The sequence below is a fragment of the Xiphophorus maculatus genome, chromosome 7 (genome assembly GCF_002775205.1).
Source record: "Xiphophorus maculatus strain JP 163 A chromosome 7, X_maculatus-5.0-male, whole genome shotgun sequence".
NCBI classification, from domain to species: domain Eukaryota; kingdom Metazoa; phylum Chordata; class Actinopteri; order Cyprinodontiformes; family Poeciliidae; genus Xiphophorus; species Xiphophorus maculatus.
The window spans coordinates 25,895,552-25,918,414 of NC_036449.1; the positions used below are offsets into that span (position 1 = coordinate 25,895,552).

At 37.7% G+C, this 22,863-nt stretch overlaps 2 protein-coding genes across 3 annotated transcripts; both read left to right on the plus strand.

The window, feature by feature from the left end:
- Nucleotides 1–765: 765 nt before the first annotated feature.
- On the plus strand, nucleotides 766–11,956 carry LOC102217013 (lactase-phlorizin hydrolase-like). Its single transcript, XM_023336807.1, has 17 exons — nucleotides 766–1,404; nucleotides 1,571–1,641; nucleotides 2,489–2,566; nucleotides 2,640–2,733; nucleotides 4,117–4,201; nucleotides 4,292–4,964; nucleotides 5,060–5,708; nucleotides 5,802–7,352; nucleotides 7,448–7,713; nucleotides 8,630–8,920; nucleotides 8,995–9,193; nucleotides 9,356–9,558; nucleotides 9,650–9,756; nucleotides 9,903–10,034; nucleotides 10,191–10,414; nucleotides 10,579–10,837; nucleotides 11,138–11,956. The coding sequence occupies exons 1-16, from the start codon at nucleotides 786–788 to the stop codon at nucleotides 10,827–10,829; spliced, it is 5,493 nt and encodes a 1,830-aa protein (XP_023192575.1). The 5' UTR covers nucleotides 766–785; the 3' UTR covers nucleotides 10,830–10,837; nucleotides 11,138–11,956.
- Nucleotides 11,957–13,083: 1,127 nt separating this feature from the next.
- On the plus strand, nucleotides 13,084–22,463 carry lct (lactase). Of its 2 annotated transcripts, none has more exons than XM_023336805.1 (17): nucleotides 13,084–13,740; nucleotides 14,146–14,216; nucleotides 15,152–15,229; nucleotides 15,332–15,425; nucleotides 16,090–16,174; nucleotides 16,280–16,931; nucleotides 17,011–17,650; nucleotides 17,745–19,298; nucleotides 19,405–19,673; nucleotides 19,755–20,045; nucleotides 20,133–20,331; nucleotides 20,461–20,663; nucleotides 20,748–20,854; nucleotides 21,097–21,228; nucleotides 21,319–21,542; nucleotides 21,645–21,881; nucleotides 21,983–22,463. In XM_023336805.1, the coding sequence occupies exons 1-17, from the start codon at nucleotides 13,125–13,127 to the stop codon at nucleotides 22,150–22,152; spliced, it is 5,622 nt and encodes a 1,873-aa protein (XP_023192573.1). In that variant the 5' UTR covers nucleotides 13,084–13,124; the 3' UTR covers nucleotides 22,153–22,463. The 2 variants fall into 2 exon arrangements, with proteins under 2 accessions (XP_023192573.1, XP_023192574.1); XM_023336806.1 differs by having other exon boundaries at nucleotides 16,283–16,931.
- The last annotated feature ends 400 nt before the right edge of the window (nucleotides 22,464–22,863 follow it).

The following is a 22,863-nucleotide window of genomic DNA, read 5'->3' on the forward strand; positions in this document are numbered from 1 at the left end:
ATTCAGACACATAAAAAGATTGTTAGAATAGTCGAGACGAGGGGAAAGATGCTCAATCATCTCTAATTTTCAATTTGATGCCAACGTTTGAGGGTTAGAAATATTTCACAACAAAGGCCAGGTGTAAATCACACAACTTTATAAATAATACAATAAAACTACTTTTAAAAAGACATAATAAATGTAAGCAGCATTTTAAGACGGTAAGGCAGAAACAGTTACAGGGTGATGTAACAAGCAGATTAGGTCATCCATTAAAATTATTATTTTTTTTATCTTTGGCTAGTTTTAGCAAAAAGCAAATAGATAAATACATATCTATAGCTCCTAATCTAAGGTTGTTGTTTAGATACTTTCAAGGGCTGGGATTGAAGATGAAATTTTAATTCTATTTTTATGTATAAAAATCTGAAAGAGATTAAAGTTGATTCTAAACAAATGTAATTTAGTAATTGTGAACATTTATAATCTATGTGGAACTGTTGCTTCCACACTAACAGCAATTTAATACTAATCCTTTTCCTGAAGGATGTGCTGCATAACTTCCTGAATGCTCATGTTAAAAATTACTTATGTTCACCTTAGACGACCTTCAACCCTGGTTATATCACATGAGTTCAGTGTTCCTGATAGCACACGTCCAATAAAACATTAAATAAATTATCTTGGATTTCATAACAATTATGATGGTGCCAAACAAATAATGATGCCAAAAAGGAGGAGATTTTTGCTTTATATAGCTGTACATTCAGAGGAAATCCTCAGTGCATCCTTGTCGGGCTACAATGCAGAAGCTACTGTGGCTGGGCTGTTTGTATTTTCTGTGCATCCTTGGAAGTCAAGGTAGGGGGGTGAAAAGACGGGATGACTTTGTGCTTCTTGCAGGCCCCCTGGCACAACCAGAGCTGAGAACTTTCAGCAATGGGGAAAATGTTGCCTTTGACTGCAGTCATCCCATACCAGCCAACTCCAAACTGTATTTTGAGTACCTCCGGAGCAAAGGGGTGACACACTTCAAAGTCCCGCTGTCGTGGGTCCAGCTCCTTCCAACAGGCCTCTCAAGCAAACCCCAACCAGGTGTAGTTAGATGCTACCAGACCCTCCTGAAGCAGCTGCTGGAGGAAGGACTGCAGCCACTCGTCATCCTTCATGGGTCAGATGTTCCAGAGTCTTTGAGGTCCAGGTATGGAGGCTGGGAAAGTCAGTGGCTGCTAGAGATGTTTCAGCAGTATGCCGAGTTCGCTCTGAAGGAGTTTGGACCACTGGCACAGTCATGGGTGACATTTAGTGACCTGGATGAGGTTTTGCATGCGGGCCAGGCTGCAGGTGACCACCGTCTGCAAAACATCCTCCAGCTGCACAAGAAGATTTACCAGTTTTACCATCACAACTTCCCTGAAATTGGTGAGTTATTTCATATGAAAAAGGAATACACTACACAATTATATTGACTTAAAGTTCATAGTAATGAGTGATTGAAAAAATGCACAGTTATTGTTACATCTCTTTGCAAAACTGACTAAACTCAGTTTTTTAAATGCATTTCTTCTGTGCTTCTGTATTTTTGTAGGGAGACGTCTGTCAATTGGGCTGAAAGGAAGAGATGAAGCTGTACTTTCCCAACTTAAAGGTTCAACAACTGTAAGTTGTGTTTTCAAAGTTTATTGTATGTACTCACATGAATAGTTCAGATGCTTATAAAATAAAAACTGGAAACAATTACTTGAATTTGAAATACTACAAAAGTAAAAAGAGCCATATTCTTATATTATTTATAGTTGATGTGATTACTTCTTTGTTCACTTGGCTAGTTCTTAAAAGTGACCTCCTCAGCTATCACTATAGCCTATATCTCTCACATAAACAAAGTAAATGTTTTTACCTCTCAGAAGAGCCAATGTCAGATACTTGACAAGCAATTGGGTGCATTTCACTAGTTTATTATCCCACAGAAACAGGAGAGTAATTATTTCTGTGGCACATTAGAGTGTTTCATAAAGCGTTTCCAGTACCAGTCTAATATGTGGAGAGTAAAAGAAAAGAATAGATTCATATTGGCTAGGTACATTTAGCTTTTCTCTTATCTAAAAATTTGATAGGCATTGAAAACATTTATTTGTCATTACTGGCAAAGCTATTTACATGTTGGCCATTCATTGTCGATATTAAAGCAACAAGCTCAGCATAATTACATTTCAAAAGTTATAAAAACTGCAAAGAAAAGTTCAATAATGAAAGACACAATGAGTTATTTTAATTTAATTAGCTCATTTTCTAATTTCATATAGAAGCTGCCTGTACTCCACTTAAAATGTTACCAAAAAGCAAAAGAAAAAAAAGATTTATTTATTAGCTTTGCAGCAGTTTTATTTGGGGTGTTTCTGTTCAGTTTACCTGCTGTACTGCTGAGCAACTACTAAGTTGGCTGCCAGCCTATCATCTCCTCATTCCCTGGCTGATAATTACCACTAGCTCCTGCTCCTTACAGGTTGATTTCTTGTCAGTTGACATGGATTACAGCTGCGCTTCATCCGCAAATTTTGCACAAGAGCTGAAGAACCTACAGGTAAACAAAACGTTTAAAAATGTTTTACATGTCGACTAAATTGCATCCTCATACATATAATGTTATGCTGTAGATTTCTACTGGAAACCTGCCTATCCTGATACAGAAGTTGACAGTTCATGATTGTTCATACAATGAACAAGAGCCTCTTCGAAACGTGATGAATGGTAAGTGTTGTTACATGTATGTATATATATATATATATATATATATATATATATATATATATATATATATTTAGTATATATATACACATATAGGAAATATAACTATTGTTTAATGTTTTCTTTAGTTTGTAAATCATCACCTTTACCTTAATAAACAGGTCTTTGTATCACCATTCCACCTTAATTCCAAGTCATAAATAAAACACACAAACACTTTGCTTGACCTTAGACACCATTGGTATAAAAACTGTTAAAATGTTCTTAAGTTATACTTAAACATTCTTTTTTCTTTTTTATTGCACTTAATTCATAAAGTGAACATTGTTTTTGAAAATATGTCCATATTGTTTGGTCAGCTGTGTGTCCAATTCTCACATACAAAATTATATATTTGACTAAGACTTGGGAGGAGTTAATGAAATTAGGGTTTGCATAGTATGCAAGTTTTCTACTGATTTGCATAACTATTTTTTTCTTAATTCAATAAGACATTATTCAAACTAGAAATTGTGTTTACGTCTAAACGTTTTCCATAAAATCAAGAAAAGGCAATTCTGTCATAACAGTGCCCTCTAGTGCTCAAAGATTTCAAACTTTCCTTTACCCAAAATTAATATTTCATTCCACCAAGTTCAAAGGTAAAATATGAGATTGCATATAAGCCCCACCCACTTCATAATCATGTTCAAGACATGTATTCAGGGTGTGGTATCGAACTTGTATGCAAAGCTTGGCGTAAATCCAATAAGCGGTTATTAAGATAAAAATATTTGACCCTAGAGAGCCCACATCACAAAAACTGCTTAAAACTCAATAATGTGGCACCATTTTATCCCCTAATTTGATTAATTAAATATGATGAAGATATACACTAACTGTTGTGCTAGGTAGTACTAAAAAGGTTGCATTGATTGAACAATCTTTAAAAATGTTCTGATTTTAAATAGTTATGTACCAAGTTTCATGTTGATCCAGCTACAACTATGTCTTGCCTTTGATGTGCTTTAGCAAAAAATCTAATCAGGTGGAAAAGTGCAATGGTACGCTTTAGCTATTGAGGGATAAGAATGTATTTTTTAGTCTATTGTTTGGGCTTTTCTACCATATTGTCTTACCAGACTTATTAAAAATAATACAAATAAAATAATAAAAATACAATGGCACTTGGCTAAACATCACTAATATAAAGCTAGAGAACTTGTTCTGGAAAGAATAACCTGCTATAAATGAAACTTGATTTCTTGAATAGAGTGAAAAGTGCATGATTAGTAGAACAATTCATCCTCAAATATCACAGTAAAGTAAATATATGTATAGATTTATTTTTGATTTACTTTATATGCATCATAAACGTTCATGAAATGGTCATTGTCTTTCAAACAGTCTTACACAGTCATGATCTGAATATCATTGGATGCGACATGAAGGATGTGTTGATCCAGCAGGAGATGCACGGTGCTGTAGTCAGGTAAGAAAGCTTGCTTATGTAAACCAATTACAGATGCATTGAGTGGTTTTTCATTACTATTTATATTTGACATTGTCATTTTTTTTAAAGTGGTGGGAAACATTTCAAAAGATTGACAAGATTGGGTAGCAGCTATCAGAAGATTTTGCATGAGTCTGCAGCCAAAAGCACTGAAGACAGAGATGTTCTCACTAAAGCATTCCCTGCCGGCTTCCAATGGGCAACATCCACAGAGTCTTTCAAGGTTGAAGGTGCATGGGCAGCAGATGGGAAAGGCGAGACCATCTGGGATCGCTTTGGTCATGAAAACCAAGCCTTTAATAATCATAATGCTGACACAGCTGCTGACAGCTACAGAAAGGTCGATATAGATGTCTACCTCTTGCGAGGTCTTGGAGTCAACACCTACCAGTTCTCCATTTCCTGGGCCCGTATATTCCCGTCAGGTCACAAAGACAGCCTATCAGAAGAAGGAGCTCTCTACTATGACAATCTGATCGATGCTCTTATTGAATCTGGCATACAGCCTGTTGCCACTCTCTACCATTGGGATTTGCCTCAGGCTCTCCAAGACGATGGTGGATGGACCAACCCTTCCATTGTTGCAGCTTACATGGACTATGCAGCCTTCTGCTTCCATAGATATGGAAACAGGGTCAAGAGCTGGAACACATTCAGTAGTCCCTGGGTGGTGAGCCATGCTGGATATGGCACAGGTGTGCATGCTCCGGGAATAAAAGACTACGTGACTGCTTCTTATCAGGTAAACAAAGTGGTATCCCCACATAAAAACCTTTTAAACATGTCTAAATTTTGTTTAGGCTATAACCTTTCAATTTTTAATTCTTATTTTTACAGGTTACTCATAATATAGTGAAATCCCATGCTGAAGCCTGGCATGTCTACAATGAGAATTACAGGACGACACAGGGAGGGAAAGTGGGCATTGCATTAAACTCTGACTGGGCAGAACCTGCCGATGCTGAAAAACCTGAAGATAAGGAAGCTGCAGAGCGCTACCTTCAGTTTATGTTAGGCTGGTTTGCCCATCCAATCTTCATAGATGGGGATTATCCTGAAGTTCTCAAAACTCAGATTGCAAACAAAGCAAAAGAGTGTCCCTCATCTGCGCCAGCAGTACTTCCAACTTTCACTGATGAAGAGAAAGCGAGGATCAAGGGAACTTCTGACTTTTTTGGTTTAAATCATTATACCTCCCGTTTAGTTAGCAGCAGTGTAGGTGGGTGCACCCCTGGTCCTGAAGGAGTTGGAGACTTCCAGGCAAAAGTGGACCCCTCATGGCCTGCTACAGCATCAGACTGGATCTACTCCATGCCCACAGGACTACGGTCACTTCTGAACTACATCAAATCAGAATATCTAACATATAACAATGTGCCCATTTACATAACTGGGAATGGCATGCCAACAGATGACAGTGGAGACACCCTGAATGATGTTAGCAGAATAGAGTACATGACGGGTTACATCAGTGAAGCCCTAAAAGGTTTGTGCCTTTTTTTTCTTTAATACTTGGCATCTGTTTAGCAGAAAGAAACCAGAAATACATTTTAATATTGTCTTCGGTTTCATTTTACAGCCATTGAACTCGATAAAGTGGATGTGCAGAGATTCACAGTGCAATCACTTGTGGATGGATTTGAGGGAAACAAAGGGTACAGTGAAAGATTTGGACTTCACCAGGTTAATTTTGAAGATGGCTACAGACCAAGAACACCAAAACAATCAGCATATTTATTTGCTCAGATCATTGAGCAAAATGGTTTTGTTTCACGTAAACAAGATCATTTTGAAGGTGTGAAAATATCACCACCTCGCCGTTCCACTCCACTGCCACCTTCAGAGGTCCCATCTGCATCAAAGTCTGTTTGGGAAAAATTTACACCACAGAAAAGGTTGGACAGACAAATGTATCACTATGGCAATTTCTCACAAAACTTCTTATGGGGCGTCTCATCTTCAGCTTATCAGATTGAGGGTGGATATAACCAGGATGGGAAAGGACAAAGTGTATGGGATGTAGTCAGTAATAACCCAGGTAGTGGTATTCCTGAAGATGTGAATGGAAATGTTGCCTGTGACAGTTACAATAGACTCGATGAAGACCTTTACATGCTGCAAGCTTTGAAAGTGAAATCATACAGATTTTCTCTGTCGTGGTCCAGAATCTTTCCCAATGGTAGACGTGAATCCCTGAACCAAAAGGGTGTCGATTATTACAACAGACTTATTAATGGCCTCTTGGCCAGAAAAATCACCCCAATGGTCACAATCTATCACTGGGACCTCCCACAAGATCTACAAGACATTGGTGGCTGGCAAAATGTGGAGATGATTAACATTTTTAATGATTATTGTGACTTCTGCTTTGCCACTTTTGGTGACAGAGTAAAATTCTGGATGACCATGAATGACCCTCAAGGACTTGCATGGCTAGGATATGGAACTGGAAGAATCCCTCCAAAAATTACGGAGCCAGGAACAGCACCATACCAAGTTGCACATAACTTGATAAAAGCTCACGCTACAGCATACCACACATATGACAAATACCGTGCTTCTCAAGGAGGTATGGTTTCCATTGCCCTTAATGCTGAATGGGTTGAACCTAAAGATATCAATGTCCCTCGTGATCTTGTTGCTGCTGACCGTGCAATGCAGTTCAACCTGGGTTGGTTTGCCCACCCAATCTTCAAGAATGGGGACTATCCAGAGGCCATGAAAGCCCAAGTTTTAGTTAAAAGTGAACTCCAAGGTCTTTCACAATCAAGACTCCCTTCTTTCACAGAGGAGGAAAAGAACTTGATCAAAGGAACTGCTGACATGTTCTGTGCCAATCACTACACCACCAGGCTAGTAACCCATGTCATAGGTGCACTTTCTCCAGCATCTTATCAAAGTGACTGGGACTATGTAGAAGAAGAGATACTTGATCAACCAACGACACCAATTGGATTCACAAGAGCTGTATCATTTGGCATGAGAAGGCTTCTCAACTGGATCAAGGAAGAATATGGAAATCCAGATATTTACATTACTGAAAATTCAGTTGCCACTCCCAGGGAATGGGCATTTGATGAAATTGACAGAGTCTTTCTTCACAAAACTTATATTGATGAGGCTCTCAAAGGTACAGTAATAAATATCAAAAATGTTTGTTGTATATTACAATGTCTTGATCATTCACAATTAATTTCTGTCTGTTTGTAATGTCTCTCTTAACAGCCTATGAACTAGATGGAGTCAAGGTGAAAGGCTATGCAACATATCTCATGGATTCCTTTCAGTACCTTTATGGCTACCTCTTTGGGTTTGGTCTGCACCACGTAGACTTCAATAACCCAAACCGACCAAGAACACCTAAGTTTTCAGCTCATTTCTACTACAATGTCATGAGGGACAATGGTTTTCCATTACCAGAAGATGAAAAGATGATATATGGAGAATTCAAAAAGGATTTCATTTGGAGCAGTGCAACAGCATCATACCAGGTAAAAAAAGCTTACATGACAAATATCCAAATTTCTTTTTCACCTATTGTCAACTCAATCTAAGTTCAGATAAAGTTAAATCCCTCAAAATAGCAGTTTTTTATTTAACTGGTTTCAGCAAGGTGTTTCCTCATAGTAGCATTTTTTTGAGAATAAGCAGTTTATAATAATTGATAGAATTTTTATCACCAATTTTTAATCACTGGTTTTGACTAGTCAATACCAATACTTATTTGTCTCTCAAAGCTATAATTGACACAATTCCAGTATTAAACTCAAGCATTCTTGCTTTGGGCTATTGGTGAATAAGAATATTAAGAGCAGATGCAACATCAAACTTTCTTGCTTTTAAATTGGGATTATTATTTACCTAAAACAAATTCAAAATTATGTCAAAGTTTACATTTGAAAGTGGTATACAGCATATTTTAGTCCGCTAAAACTGAGGTCAGCACTATTTACTGATTCACTGTGTGTGTAATCACCCAAGGATGAAACTGTAGACACTTACTGAAAATCTGAGATTCATAAAAATGAGCAAAGCTTTGTTAGAACTTCCAAGCTTCCCGGTTTATGCTGATTTCTAAATCCCTGGATTCAAGTGGCAACATGAATCCACTTGCAACCTCATTTTCAATACCTAAAAATGCTAAGTTTTTTATTATTATTATTATTATTGGAAATTATTTAGAATTATTTAGAAATTATTGGAAATTATTAAATTTTTCTTTAAATACTTTATAGTATTAAGAACATTGTACTCTAAAATAATGGCTATAATTTAAAGCATATTAATGAGTTAAATTTTCCAAATTTACTCATTAATTTTTGCCAATGTCTCTGGAAAAATCATTCCCTCAAAAATCCAGCAACAAGAAATTAGTTATATTCTCTGTTCTGATTTTCCTCTTTCCAGATTGAAGGGGCCTGGAGAGAAGATGGAAAAGGTCTCAGCATCTGGGACAAGTTTACACACACTCCTGGAAAAATATCTGAGCATGACACTGGGGATGTTGCTTGTAACAGTTACAATAAGATGGAAGATGACATTGCTGCACTGAAGAAAGTCAAGGTGTCTCACTATCGCTTCTCCATATCCTGGCCACGAATCCTACCTGACGGTACTACCAAATACATCAATCAGGCTGGTCTAAATTACTACAAAAAACTTCTGGATTCTCTCATTGCAGCAAACATTGAGCCTCAAGTAAGTATTTCTCAAAAATAATCATTCAGAAAAGTGTTTTACCTCTTTTACCAACTGTTTTTCTTTTGGATCAGGTCACTTTGTACCACTGGGATCTCCCACAAGCTCTGCAGGATGTTGGAGGTTGGGAAAATGAGACCATCATTGAAAGATTCAAGGAATATGCAGATGTCCTCTTTGAGAATCTTGGTCCCAAAGTGAAACTTTGGATCACTTTCAATGAGCCATTCGTAATAACTGTATTAGGCCATGTCCAAGGCGCACATGCCCCAGGTATGTAAAGTATTCTTAACAGAGAATAACACTTTATTATCAGAAAGTTAGAAGTCAGAATTATGGACTTTTCTCAATGCAGAACTCTTAAGGAAGTAAATAGTCTGGAAATACAATTTCATGAGAAAATCTGCATCACATTTTTTTTGTGTGTTTTTTCAGGTCTCAACGACCGACCAGATACTCTTCCATACATTGTAGGCCACAACATAATCAAATCCCATGCAGAGGCCTGGCATGTCTACAATGACAAATACAGAGCCTCACAGGGAGGATTGGTCTCCATCACTGTAAACTCAGACTGGGCAGAACCCAGAAACCCCTACAAGCAAGAGGATTATGAAGCTGCGCGAAATGTGGTTGAGGTATATATTATGATTTTATAACACAAAACAACTACAACATTTGGTGTGGTATTGTAGTTGATAATTGCTGTGTGTCAAAACCTATCCACAGTTTTATCTTGGCTGGTGGGCCCATCCCATTTTTAATGGTGACTACAGCCCACTGGTGAAGAAATCTGTTCTAGACCAAAGTCTTGCAGGTGGTTTGACAAAATCCAGGTAAAATGTTTGGCTACATTTTAAAATACTTTGCCTACAGTTTGCACCAAATGAATGTCTATGCAGATTCTTAATTTGATTTTCAACTTATTACACCCACTGATGTCTTCTCTCATACAATTGCTTCTTGAATTTTTATTCTCTAGGCTGCCCGAGTTTACTCCTGAGGAAATTAAGCGAATTAATGGCACGTATGATTATTTTGGATTAAACCATTACTGCAGTGTCTTGGCATTCCCTGTAGACTTTGGAACTACTCAACACTTTGAAGCAGACAGGTAAGGCCGTTAGCTTTCTCACAAACCAATTTAAAATCAACTTCACATTAAAATCATGACTTAATACGCTTATTACATTTTTCCTAAATATTTTTGTAAAAGGTGTCCATGTTTTCAATTTAAACTCTAAATTACATAATTATTCACTTGTCACAGGGGTGTGGTGGTTATTAGTGATCGGACCTGGTTGGAAACCGGTTCTGTCTGGCTGAGGATGACACCATTTGGTCTCCGAAGATTGCTGAAATTCATCAAGGACGAGTACAGAAATCCTCCGATTATCATCACAGAGAATGGTGTCTCTGAAAATGGGCCAGTTGATCTGAATGACGTTCACAGGAAATACTATTATGAAAAGTACATCAACCAAGTGCTGAAAGGTATTAAAACAACTTCATAGAATATAGAGCATCTAAAATGAGAGCAAATCATGTTTACATTAAAATCTGCTATAGCCTTCTTCAGTTGTTCAAAACTGGAGACTTGTATAAATTAATACTTTTTACCAGCTTGTGTGCTTAATTACATTTCCTTTTTTCTGCAGCTTATTTGCTTGATGACGTCAATATTATTGGCTACACTGCTTGGTCTCTGCTGGACAACCTGGAATGGGGTGTTGGCTATACAGAGAGATTTGGACTTTTCTATGTTAATCGCACAGACCCTGATCTGCCTCGAACCCCCAAAGCCTCCGTGTCCTATTACTCTTCCATCATCAGCTGCAACGGGTTTCCCGACCCAGCATCTGGACCTCAGGAGTGTTGGAACCCTACCCCTACAATTGCTGACCCCTAAGCTTGAAGGTAAACAGATTCAGTGTTTTGAAAGTAAACTGATTGAGATGTTCTGATTTCAGGTCAGATCAAAAAATCTCTTGTCATAATACTTAGTTGGACATATCTACCTTGAATTGAGATCAACTTTACTGATCAAATTATACCCAGCAGTAGAAGTACGCAACTTTACTATCATAAGTTGGCTAAAAAGCAAGCTTATCAAATATTCTGTTTTAAGAGTTTCAGAATGCAATGTTAATAATACAAAATTTAGGTTCACATTACTGTAATGATTATTAATAAAAGTGTCTATTTTTCTCCCTTCAGCAACAAAAGAGGCAATTCCTGGAATCAACAATGTGAACTTCCTGGGTATGAGCCTCTCCTCTGAAGATGCCGCAACCGGACTTAACACAACATTTGCTTTGCTGATTGTAGCACTTGCTGGAACAATTTGTGTGGCTGTTGGATTGTTTCCAGTAAAAAAGGTGTTCCAACAGAAAATTGTAGAGTTAATTGAGGGAGGAAGAGAGATTCTGATTGCAGATTGACTTCCATCTTTAATGCAAATATACGTGATTTCCATATTTAAATTTAAAGGCTTGAATTTTGCAAAAAACAAAATCTTCAACAGAGAATTCGGAGTTTTTGAACACTGTATGTTATAGTTGTTCTATATTTAAAATAATATAAATATAATTTATCTATACAACCAAAGGTGCAGACGAGAACTTACTGCTTTCTGGGAAGTTAAGATGACTGGACCCGTTTTTTTCCATGTGCACTATTTGTGGTATTTAGACTATTTTTGTAGCTCTTTATGTTTTTTTGTGTGAAAAATGTTAAGTTAACTGAAGTAAATTTCTGGTGAAACCCATGTCAATTGTGTGTAAAACTCTAAATTAGTACTGCCTATTATATTGGTAGAATGTTTTTGCGTTATTTGTGACTTGTGAAATTTTTTACCACCATATTAAAAAAAACACTCATCAAGTCATTGTCATACTAACTTATTGTAGCATTAAGAACCATTTATCTAATCTTTGTGAGAGAAACTGGAAGAAAGCACAACATAAAAGCCAACTAATATCTGATTTCTGCTACTTGTCCTATGAAGCTTCTGTTCAATAAAACTATTGCAACTAACCACACTGTTCCTGTTTTGATTTTGTACACAATCTGTTCCCCTCCAATTATATTACTCTTTAATTTATTTTGAGATAATATCTGACTTTGTGCAGTTTTGTTTCTTTTTTACTGCTCCATATCAGTTTGTCTCCCCCTGCTCCTCATACCTGCTTTCTCATACGCTAATAGTACTGAAAAAACAAGTCCCACTGCTTCAATCTGTCATTTTTTAATACAACTCTCCCCCAACTAAGTTCCATTTCAATTACCTAGATAAGCATCATTTCAAATTGAAGGATTGTAAGATGTAAATCCAGCAGATAGAAGCAAATATAGCTAGATTACCAATCAATCAATCAAATTTTATTTGTATAGCACATTTCAGCAGCAAGGCATTTCAAAGTGCTTTACATCATATCAAACACAGAAACACAATGCAACATAGAATCAACAATCAAAACACGACATTAAGTAAAGTTCCATCAATAAATTTGTAATTGATTACGTTTCAAATACAATCCTAAACAGGTGGGTTTTTAGTCTAGATTAGATGGCTGTTACCTGCTGTAAAGCCTCAAGAATTATTAGCTAGTCTCTTGACAAAATTTTCTTCACTTTTAGGTCCCAGATTGTGGCTTAATGCTTTATCTGTGTTCCTGAACTATCTTTAGATATTATTTAGTATTTAGATAGTAATTGTCTTAGAAATGTACACTCCTGCTACACAAGTGTTTTGGTTATCTTGCAAACACAGCAAAAAAGGGATAGCAGAATGTTTGGAGCAACAGCACAGAAACAACCCAAGAAGCTTATGACTTAAGGTGGAAAGCATGCGTCAACTAAACTGAGGCTGTTTCTTATTAACAAGTATTTCATTGTTTAAATACCTATTAGCAAATACTACCAGTGGCTATCTTTCAAATTGAAAACCTAAACTAGTCCATTGGCCACACTGCAGTAACCCTAAGTTAACATTTTAATAAGCGTCTAATAGCAGCACATTTTAGGTTCCTCAGACAACATTGGGATATTGTTATCAATTGGATGAGTCCAGAGTCTGAGTACATCATACAACTGCAATAAAACACTTATCAAACCCTAATTGTGCAACAATGATATGAGAGCAAAATGTTGTCTAAATAGCTTTGCGGTCAGTTGACATTCAGACTGGCTTTCTTGAGTCACAATGAACAGGTTGCTGTGGGTTGTGTGTCTGTATTTTTTATGTGTGATTGTTTGGAGCAGTCAGGTGAATGGAGAAGATCACTTTATGCTTCTTGCTGGCCCTCTGACTGAGAAGGACCACAGAACCTCCAGCAGTGATGAAAATGTCTTTGACTGCAGTCATCCAATACCAGCAGCTTCCAAGCAGTATTTTAAGTACCTCCAGACCAAAGGGGTGACCCACTTCAAAGTGCCGCTGTCATGGGCAAAACTTCTTCCTACAGGCCTGACCAGCAAGCCTCAACAGGATGTGGCAAGGTGTTACCAGACCCTGCTGAAGAACCTGCAGGAGGAGGGCTTGCAGCCTCTTGTCATTCTTCATGGATCAACAGTTCCAGGCTCTTTCAGGTTCAGGTATGGAGGCTGGGAAAGTCAGCAGCTGCTAGACATGTTTCAACAGTATGCTGAGTTTGCTTTGAGAGAATTTGGCCATTTGGCAAACTCGTGGGTGACATTTAGTGACCTGGATGAGATTTTGCATGAAGGACCAGCTGTTGGTGGTCACAGGCTTCTCCAAAATATCCTTCAGCTCAACAAGAATATTCATGAGTTTTATCATCAAAACTTTCCATATGAAGGTAAGTGAACTCCAGTCCTGTTCCTACCTAGATTAATATTCTTTGTTTGTTCATATTTATATGTTTTCTAGACTGAATTATAATTTCCAGTCATTTTAAATTGCAATCAGTAACAATTTTTTAAAATTTCTTCTTTTTACTATGACTAAGATTTAACTTATCAAGAAAATAGCTCCACAGTCAGCAGATACTGTCTGTACTAATATTATTTTACTGCTTTGCTGATAAGACAGGATGTATTTTCCGTTATCTCAGTAATCAGTCCATGTGAGTTGCATCAAGATATCTCCTTTGCAGTCTTGACTAAACACCAATTTCTACAGTGGAAATACTCATTAGCTAGAAAGATTAAATATATTACATGAAGTGTTCATAGGTTTTCTTCCTGTCACTTTTTCTTTTCAGGGAGACGTCTATCATTTGGGTTGAATGCAAAACACTTGGATCAACTTTCCAATCTTAAAGCTTTCACAATTGTAAGCTTCCTGACAAAACAATATTACATGACAAAACAATATTACTCCTTTTAGTAATATATAGAAGATAACCTAGATAAGATTTGTTGACTGCCATTGTGTACACAAAACAGTACAATGAAAGTTAGTTGCCACTGATCATCACACACCAAAATATAATGGAATAATTAGATTTCATTAATAAAATATCATTAGAAAATGGAAGAATAATATATATTCAGCCAGTGTATTTATGTGTCATGTGACTGACAGTCAGTCTCTCTGGGATCCTAACTTCACTTGTGGGCCTCTTATCCGCCTGATAAAGGGTAGAGAAGTATGGGTTCTTTTAGGACGCTTTTCACCTGCTTATGCCAATGGTTTCCGAACCTGCTCCTCAGGTACCACTGGACTGGATGTCTTAGATATCTCTCTATTCAAGTACATCTGATTCAAATTACTGCACGACCTCCACAGCATGCCATCAAGTTCTGCAAAAGCCTGATAATCACCCAATCATTTAGGTAATATGTACCAAGACGACATCTAAAGCATGCAGGACAATACTCCCTGAGGACTCTTTAGCTTTGAATTTTGTAAAAAAAATTGTACATCAAGTATTGAGCCTTAACTTTACAAAAACCTTAATAGTTGGCAAAAGAAACTCGTAATAAATGCAGTCCATTAAATGCATTATGCATTTTTCACAAACAAAAACCCTAAACTGACTTAAACCTATGGAGTACATAGAAAGCAGGCAATGAGTTTTTTAAAAGTAATTTGGTTATTTCCCCTCAGAGAAAGCAAAAAAAAAAACAAGCACATTTCTATTTGCCACACCTAGTGTGGGTCACACTAAGGCCCAAACTTAGTAGGTCTTAGTGTGGGTTTTTTTTCAATTTTCATTTGTATTATTAGTATGTGACAACTCTCATTTTATTGTATGTTCGGCACAGATGGATTTCTTGTCAGTGAACCTTGAATATAACTGCGCCTCCTCAAAGAGTTTTGCACAAGAGTTGAGAAGCTTGCAGGTACTGCAAACATTTTAATAGTTTTAGGACCATCACAGATTTTTTTTGCATTTTATCTTTATAAAATTATACCATATACAATTGAACAGTGTTGTGTTCTAGACATCTGCTGGAAATTTGCCAATCTTGCTATATAAGATGCCAGTTCGTGACTGTATCCTGAGTGAACACCAGCTCCTTGGAGATTTATTACAAGGTACGCATCATGCTGGTCAACACACTTTATAGGTTCTTTCTAAATTATCAATAGCATAAATTAAATTACTACTGTTGGATATTTTATACAGTGTGATTGTTTAAAAATCATTATCCTTTGACCTAAACAATTATTAGGTAGAAAATAAAGTGTTCATAACATTCTTTCTGTGATGTTTGAAAGGAACAAGCTTAATGGTTACACTCTAAATACCTGTAATGTGGCAGTCTTTTCTAAACAGTACAATGAAAGTTAGTTGGCACTAATCGTCACACAACCAAAATGGAATGGAATAAGTAGATTTAATTTATAAATATCATTAGAAAATGGAAGAACATACATTCTTCTGCTTTTAAGTGGTGTAGCTTTTAAGTAGTGTCATTTTATAACAGTAACTAGTGCAAAATCAGCCTTTTATTTATCAGTCTGTTAAGTTCTACTGGGAAAACAATTTGCAAGGTGGAGAAAAGCTTTGAAGCTTTACAGCCAGACCAGTAAATATTTATAGCTATGATTGCTGCAGGATAATGACAAAAACTGATTAGATAATACTTGAGGTGAAAGTCTTATTGCTAAACTTGAACAGGTTATTCTTAAAGGACTCCATAATTAAGCCATATGTCAAAAATATTTCTGTCCTTTTGTTTCTCCTGTATTGTGGCAGTTTTATGGAGAAATAGTTTGAATATTATGGGATGCGACATGAAGAATGTATTAGATGGGCTGGACATGCATGATTCTCCAGTCAGGTAATACAATGTTTTAAAGATTTATATGATATAACCTTTTCCCTTATAATTGTAACAGTTTCCAATCCTTTCCCCAAATCGTCTTATTTCCAAAAATTTCATCAGCAGGACCGAAGTCAGGAAGAGTTATGAAAACATCTTTCAGAAATTTGGAGACCAAGCCAGCGATGATGATCTGTTCCTCACTAAAGGATTTCTCCCGGGTTTCCAATGGGCTACGTCGTCAGAATCTTTCAAGGTTGAAGGTGGCTGGTTGGAAGGGGGAAAAGGAGAGACTATTTGGGATCAATTTGGTCATGAAGGTCAAGCTTTTGCAAATCACACTGCTGATCTTGCTTGCGACAGTTATAACAAAGTTGATATAGATGTCTACCTTCTGCAAAGTCTTGGAGTCAACACCTACCAGTTCTCCATTTCCTGGGCCCGTATATTCCCCTCAGGTCACAAAGACAGCCTGTCAGAAGAAGGAGCTCTCTACTATGACAATCTGATCGATGCTCTTATTGAATCTGGCATACAGCCTGTTGCCACTCTCTACCATTGGGATTTGCCTCAGGCTCTCCAAGACGATGGTGGATGGACCAACCCTTCCATTGTTGCAGCTTACAAGGACTATGCAGCCTTCTGCTTCCATAGATATGGAAACAGGGTCAAGAGCTGGAACACATTCAGTAGTCCCTGGGTGGTGAGCCATGCTGGATATGGCACAGGTGTGCATGCTCCGGGAATAAAAGACTACGTGACTGCTTCTTACCAGGTAAACATACAAACATTTTAAACTATGCTCAAAATTAGTTGTAGCTCTTTCCCTTCATATTTTATTCTTATTATTGCAGGTCACTCATAATATAGTGAAATCCCATGCTGAAGCCTGGCATGTCTACAATGACAATTACAGGACGACACAGGGAGGGAAAGTGGGCATTGCATTAAACTCTGACTGGGCAGAGCCTGCTGATGTTGACAAACCTGAAGATAAGGAAGCTGCAGAGCGCTACCTTCAGTTTATGCTAGGCTGGTTTGCCCATCCAATCTTCATAGATGGGGATTATCCAGAAGTTCTCAAAACTCAGATAGAAAAGAAAAGAAATGAGTGTCCCTCATCTGCGCCAGCAGTACTTCCAACTTTCACTGATGAAGAGAAGTCGAGGATCAAGGGAACTTCTGACTTTTTTGGTTTAAATCATTATACCTCCCGTTTAGTTAGCAGCAGTGTAGGTGGGTGCACCCCTGGTCCTGAAGGAGTTGGAGACTTCCAGGCAAAAGTGGACCCCTCATGGCCTGCTACAGCATCAGACTGGATCTACTCCATGCCCACAGGACTACGGTCACTTCTGAACTACATTAAAACAAAATATCTAGCCATTAACAATTTGCCCATTTACATAACTGGGAATGGCATGCCAACAGATGATATCTTCAATGACACTAGCAGAATAGAGTACATGGGAGGTTACATCAGTGAGGCCCTAAAAGGTTTGTTCCTATCTTTTCTTTAATATGTGGCATCTGTTTAGGTGAAAGAAACCAGCCATAAATTTTCTATGTTGTTTTCTGTTTTCTTTTACAGCCATTGAACTCGATAAAGTGGATGTGCAGCGATTCACAGTGCAATCACTTATGGATGGATTTGAGGGAAACAAAGGGTACAGTGAAAGATTTGGACTACATCATGTTAATTTTGTAGATAGCTACAGACCAAGAACACCAAAACAATCAGCATATTTCTTTGCTCAGATCATTGAGCAAAATGGTTTTGTTTTACATAAACAAGATCATTTTGAAGGTGTGAAAATATCACCACCTCGCCGTTCCACTCCACTGCCACCTTCAGAGGTCCCATCAGCGTCAAAGTCTGTCTGGGAAAAATTTACGCCACAGAAAAAGTTTGACAGACAAATGTATCACTATGGTAATTTCTCACAAGACTTCTTATGGGGCGTCTCATCTTCAGCTTACCAGATTGAGGGTGGATGGAATGCAGATGGAAAAGGGCCCAGTGTATGGGATACATTCACTCAGAAGCCAGGTAGTGGTATTCCTGCAGATGCAGATGGCAATGAAGCCTGTGACAGTTACAATAGACTCGATGAAGACCTTTACATGCTGCAAGCACTGAAGGTGAAGACCTACAGATTTTCTCTGTCGTGGTCCAGAATCTTTCCCAATGGTAGGCGTGAATCCCTGAACCAAAAGGGTGTCGATTATTACAACAGGCTTATTAATGGCCTCTTGGCCAGAAAAATCACCCCAATGGTCACAATCTATCACTGGGACCTCCCACAAGCTCTACAAGACATTGGTGGCTGGCAAAATGTGGAGATGATTAACATTTTTAATGATTATTGTGACTTCTGCTTTGCCACTTTTGGTGACAGAGTAAAATTCTGGATGACCATGAATGACCCTCAAGGACTTGCATGGCTAGGATATGGAACTGGACAAATCCCTCCAAACATCAAGGAGCCAGGAACAGCACCATACCAAGTTGCACATAACTTGATAAAAGCTCACGCTACAGCATACCACACATATGATAACAAATACCGTGCTTCTCAAAGAGGTATGGTTTCCATTGCCCTTAATGCTGAATGGGTTGAACCTAAAGACATCAATGTCCCTCGTGATCTTGTTGCTGCTGACCGTGCAATGCAGTTCAACCTGGGTTGGTTTGCCCACCCAATCTTCAAGAATGGGGACTATCCAGAGGCCATGAAAGCCCAAGTTTTAGTTAAAAGTGAACTCCAAGGTCTTTCACAGTCAAGACTCCCTTCTTTCACAGAGGAGGAAAAGAACTCAATCAAAGGAACTGCTGACATGTTTTGTGTGAATCACTACACCACCAGGATAGTAACCCATATCACAGGTCTGCTGTCTCCACATTCCTATCAAAATGACTGGGACTTCACAGAGGAACAAGAAAGTGATTCACCAGCTACAGCCATCAAAAACCAGAGAGCTGTATCATGGGGCCTACGAAGACTCCTGAATTGGATCATGGAAGAGTATGGAGACCCTGAAATTTACATAACTGATAATGGTGGAGCTACAACAGCAAAAACTACTTGGGATGACATTGACCGAGTGTTTTTTTACAAGACTTACATAAATGAAGCTCTTAAAGGTACCTTATTATAATCAAATGCTTTTTATAACATTTTGAAGCTGTCATACTGTACTTGGTTCTAGACTTGATCATTTATTTGTATTTGTGTTTCTCATAATTACAGCCTATGAACTAGATGGAGTAATGCTAAAAGGCTACACAGCAAGATCTCTCATGGACTCCTTTGAGTGGTTAAATGGCTATACAGTTGGCTATGGATTCTACCATGTCGACTTCACTGACCCAAACAAACCAAGAACACCCAAGTTGTCAGCGCATTTTTACTTCCAACTCATGAAAGACAATGGTTTCCCCATAACAGAAGATGAGAAGATGCTGTATGGAGAGTTCCCTCAGGGTTTCCTTTGGAGTAGTGCCACGGCAGCTTACCAGGTAAGATGAGAGAAACCCAAATTTATTTGTCTTGAAATTATTTTTTCCCTTTGTTTATTGTTCTTTCTTTACTATTTTTAGATTGAGGGTGGATGGAGAGCTGATGGAAAAAGTCTCAGCATCTGGGATAAATTTGCTCACACGCCACTCAAAATTTTTAACAGTGACAATGGCGACATCGCTTGTGACAGTTACAATAAAATAGATGAAGACATTGCAATATTGAAGCAACTTGGGGTTAACCATTATCGTTTCTCTATATCCTGGACGCGGGTACTTCCTGATGGCACAACAAATCACATCAACGAGGTTGGATTTCGCTACTATGACAGACTGGTGAATGCGCTGCTTGCTGCAAACATCCAGCCTCATGTAAGTTTAGCTTATCTTTGCTCCCCAAAATAGAGTTTACAACAAAAATGTCCAAATACTCAAAAGTGTTTATTTCTTTTCTTTCAGATAACTTTGTACCACTGGGATCTTCCACAAGCTCTGCAGAATGTGGGAGGTTGGGAGAATGACACTATTGTTCAAAGATTCAGGGATTATGCTGACGTTATGTTCAGCCGTCTTGGAGACAGAGTGAAACTTTGGGTCACCATTAATGAGCCATATAACGTAGCAATGATTGGACATGGATACGGAGTAGCTGCCCCAGGTATGCTTTAATTGCAATGAGCCCTAAATAAAATATATTTTGTGGTGGTAAGGAGTCAAGAAATGTGATTTAGACAAAAACGCCAAAGAGAGGAAGACTAACTGCATCTAACCCAGAGTGTGTTTTCAGGTATTAGTTTCCGTCCCGGTACTCTTCCCTACATTGTTGCTCATAACCTTATCAAAGCTCATGCTGAAGCATGGCACCTTTACAATGACAAATATCGGGGTAGACAGAATGGAAAAGTCTCTATCACTATCAACTCTGACTGGTCAGAGCCCAGAAACCCCTATAAGCAAGAGGACATTGACGCAGCAAGACGTATAATGCAGGTAAACCAAGTCCTGTCACATTCTTCACAAAATATTATTGTTCTTCTGTTTTGAGACACTGATGATTTGTGCCTCTTTGTGCAGTTCTACATTGGGTGGTTTGCCCATCCCATATTTAATGGTGACTATAGTGAAATGATGAAGACAATCATTCGGGAACGCAGTCTTGCAGCTGGATTGACTAAATCACGGTACCACAAAAAAACAAAGAAAACCTGCTGTTATCAGCTCTGCTAGATACATTCTTTCTTTAACACTTGTAGCGTATGTCTGACCACATACCTTTTTTTATTTTCTGCAACCTGTGATTTTCAAAAGCTGGCTTGTGTTTTATGTTCCACTGGATTCCCTTTTCAAATTTGATTTAAATTGAAGCAAAAACTTTAGAGAACCAATTTTCCAAATAAATTAAATTCCATTTTATATTCTCCAGGCTACCTGAATTTACCCCAGAGGAAATAAAGAGAATTAAGGGGACCCATGATTATTTTGGATTCAACCATTACACCACTGTCCTGGCATTCCCTGTCGATTATGGAAATCTTCAGCATTATGATGCAGATAGGTGAATAAGAACTTACACAGAGCAATTGAGAACGTGTATTTAATATGTTTTAAAATATAAACAAACACATGAACTCTGGACTATCCATAGGGGTGCAGGGACATATGTTGATCGTACCTGGCTAGATTCTGGTTCTGGCTGGCTGAAGGTCACACCATTTGGGTTGCGCAGAATATTGAACTTTATTAAGGAGGAATATGGAAATCCTACAATTATTATCACTGAGAATGGGGTCTCAGAACGTGGGCCCACTGATCTTAAAGATTCCCACAGGAGTTACTATTATGAAAAATATATTAACCAAGTGCTGAAAGGTATTTAAAGAAATTAATTGAACATACTATATTTTATATGATGGACAAAAATAAGAAAAATGAATTATTTCTATCATGATAAGATTAATTATGTTCTTCCAGCTTACCGGCTTGATAATGTGGATGTCCGTGGCTACACAGCATGGTCACTCATGGACAACCTGGAGTGGGCCACTGGCTTCTCAGAGAGATTTGGACTTTTTTATGTAAATCGCTCTGACCCCAATGTGCCTCGAGTGGCCAAGGAATCTGTGTCTTTCTTCTCCACCATCATCAACTGCAATGGGTTTCCCGACCCTGCATCAGGACCTCACGATTGTTTGAAGCCTAAACCTGAAGGTAATTGTAGAAGATTATAAACATTTTGGAAATAAAGAAGCGTTTTTTTATAACCGTGTGAAAAAATAGTTTCAATTTTACCTAAAACTTATTTTTTTCAGCAACAAGTGCTCCAGAAAATGACAATTCAGTGAACTTTCTGGGTCTGAGGCTCTCCCCTGAAGAAGCTGAAACCGGACTCAACACTACATTTGCTCTGCTGCTTGTGGCAGCAACTGGAGCCATTTGTTTGTCCATCGGTTGCTTTTTCACTAAAAGACGTTCAAAATAAAATGAGAAAGTTGAAATTGTACCTGCAGCTACCATTCAGACATTTATCTTAGCATTTAAGTGGATATTTGTAAAGTCTACATAAAACACCATAATCAACAAACATGTAATATTGCAGCTAACACTGTATGTTTTGGATGATTCACTTATTTTAATTCACTGGGATTTTTACAACAAAAGTAAACTGATATTAAAATGTTTATGTATGTAAACGTTTATATGTGCTAAAGTGTCTGGAAACATTCAACTAGAGTGTTCAAATATGACATTTTTAATTAAAATATGTAACATTTAATAAAGACAGCAAAGACATTCATGGTGTTCTTTAGTTATTGTGCTTCCTTTACATTATTTTGCTAAAAAAAAGATGCATGTTGCTATGCAACAAGTGGGAAGCTAGGTATCATATATATTATTATGCTAGATGTTCAAAATTTAGCATTGTTCCATTTTATACTCCAGTAATAGTGGGTGATACAGACAAGACTATTGTGAAGTTCATGTCTTCTTGTTAGCAATTTTAGTCATCCTGGCTGTTATTTATTTTAAAGCTCTAACACAGACAAAATATGAAAACATATAATCATATTTTTCAAAACTTGAAAATTTAAACATTCCAGTGCAACAAAATTTTAAATATTGTAAGTAACAGCCTTAAAAAACAGATATCAGGTGTTGGCAACATTACTTAATTGGGGCAGCTTTTATTCAG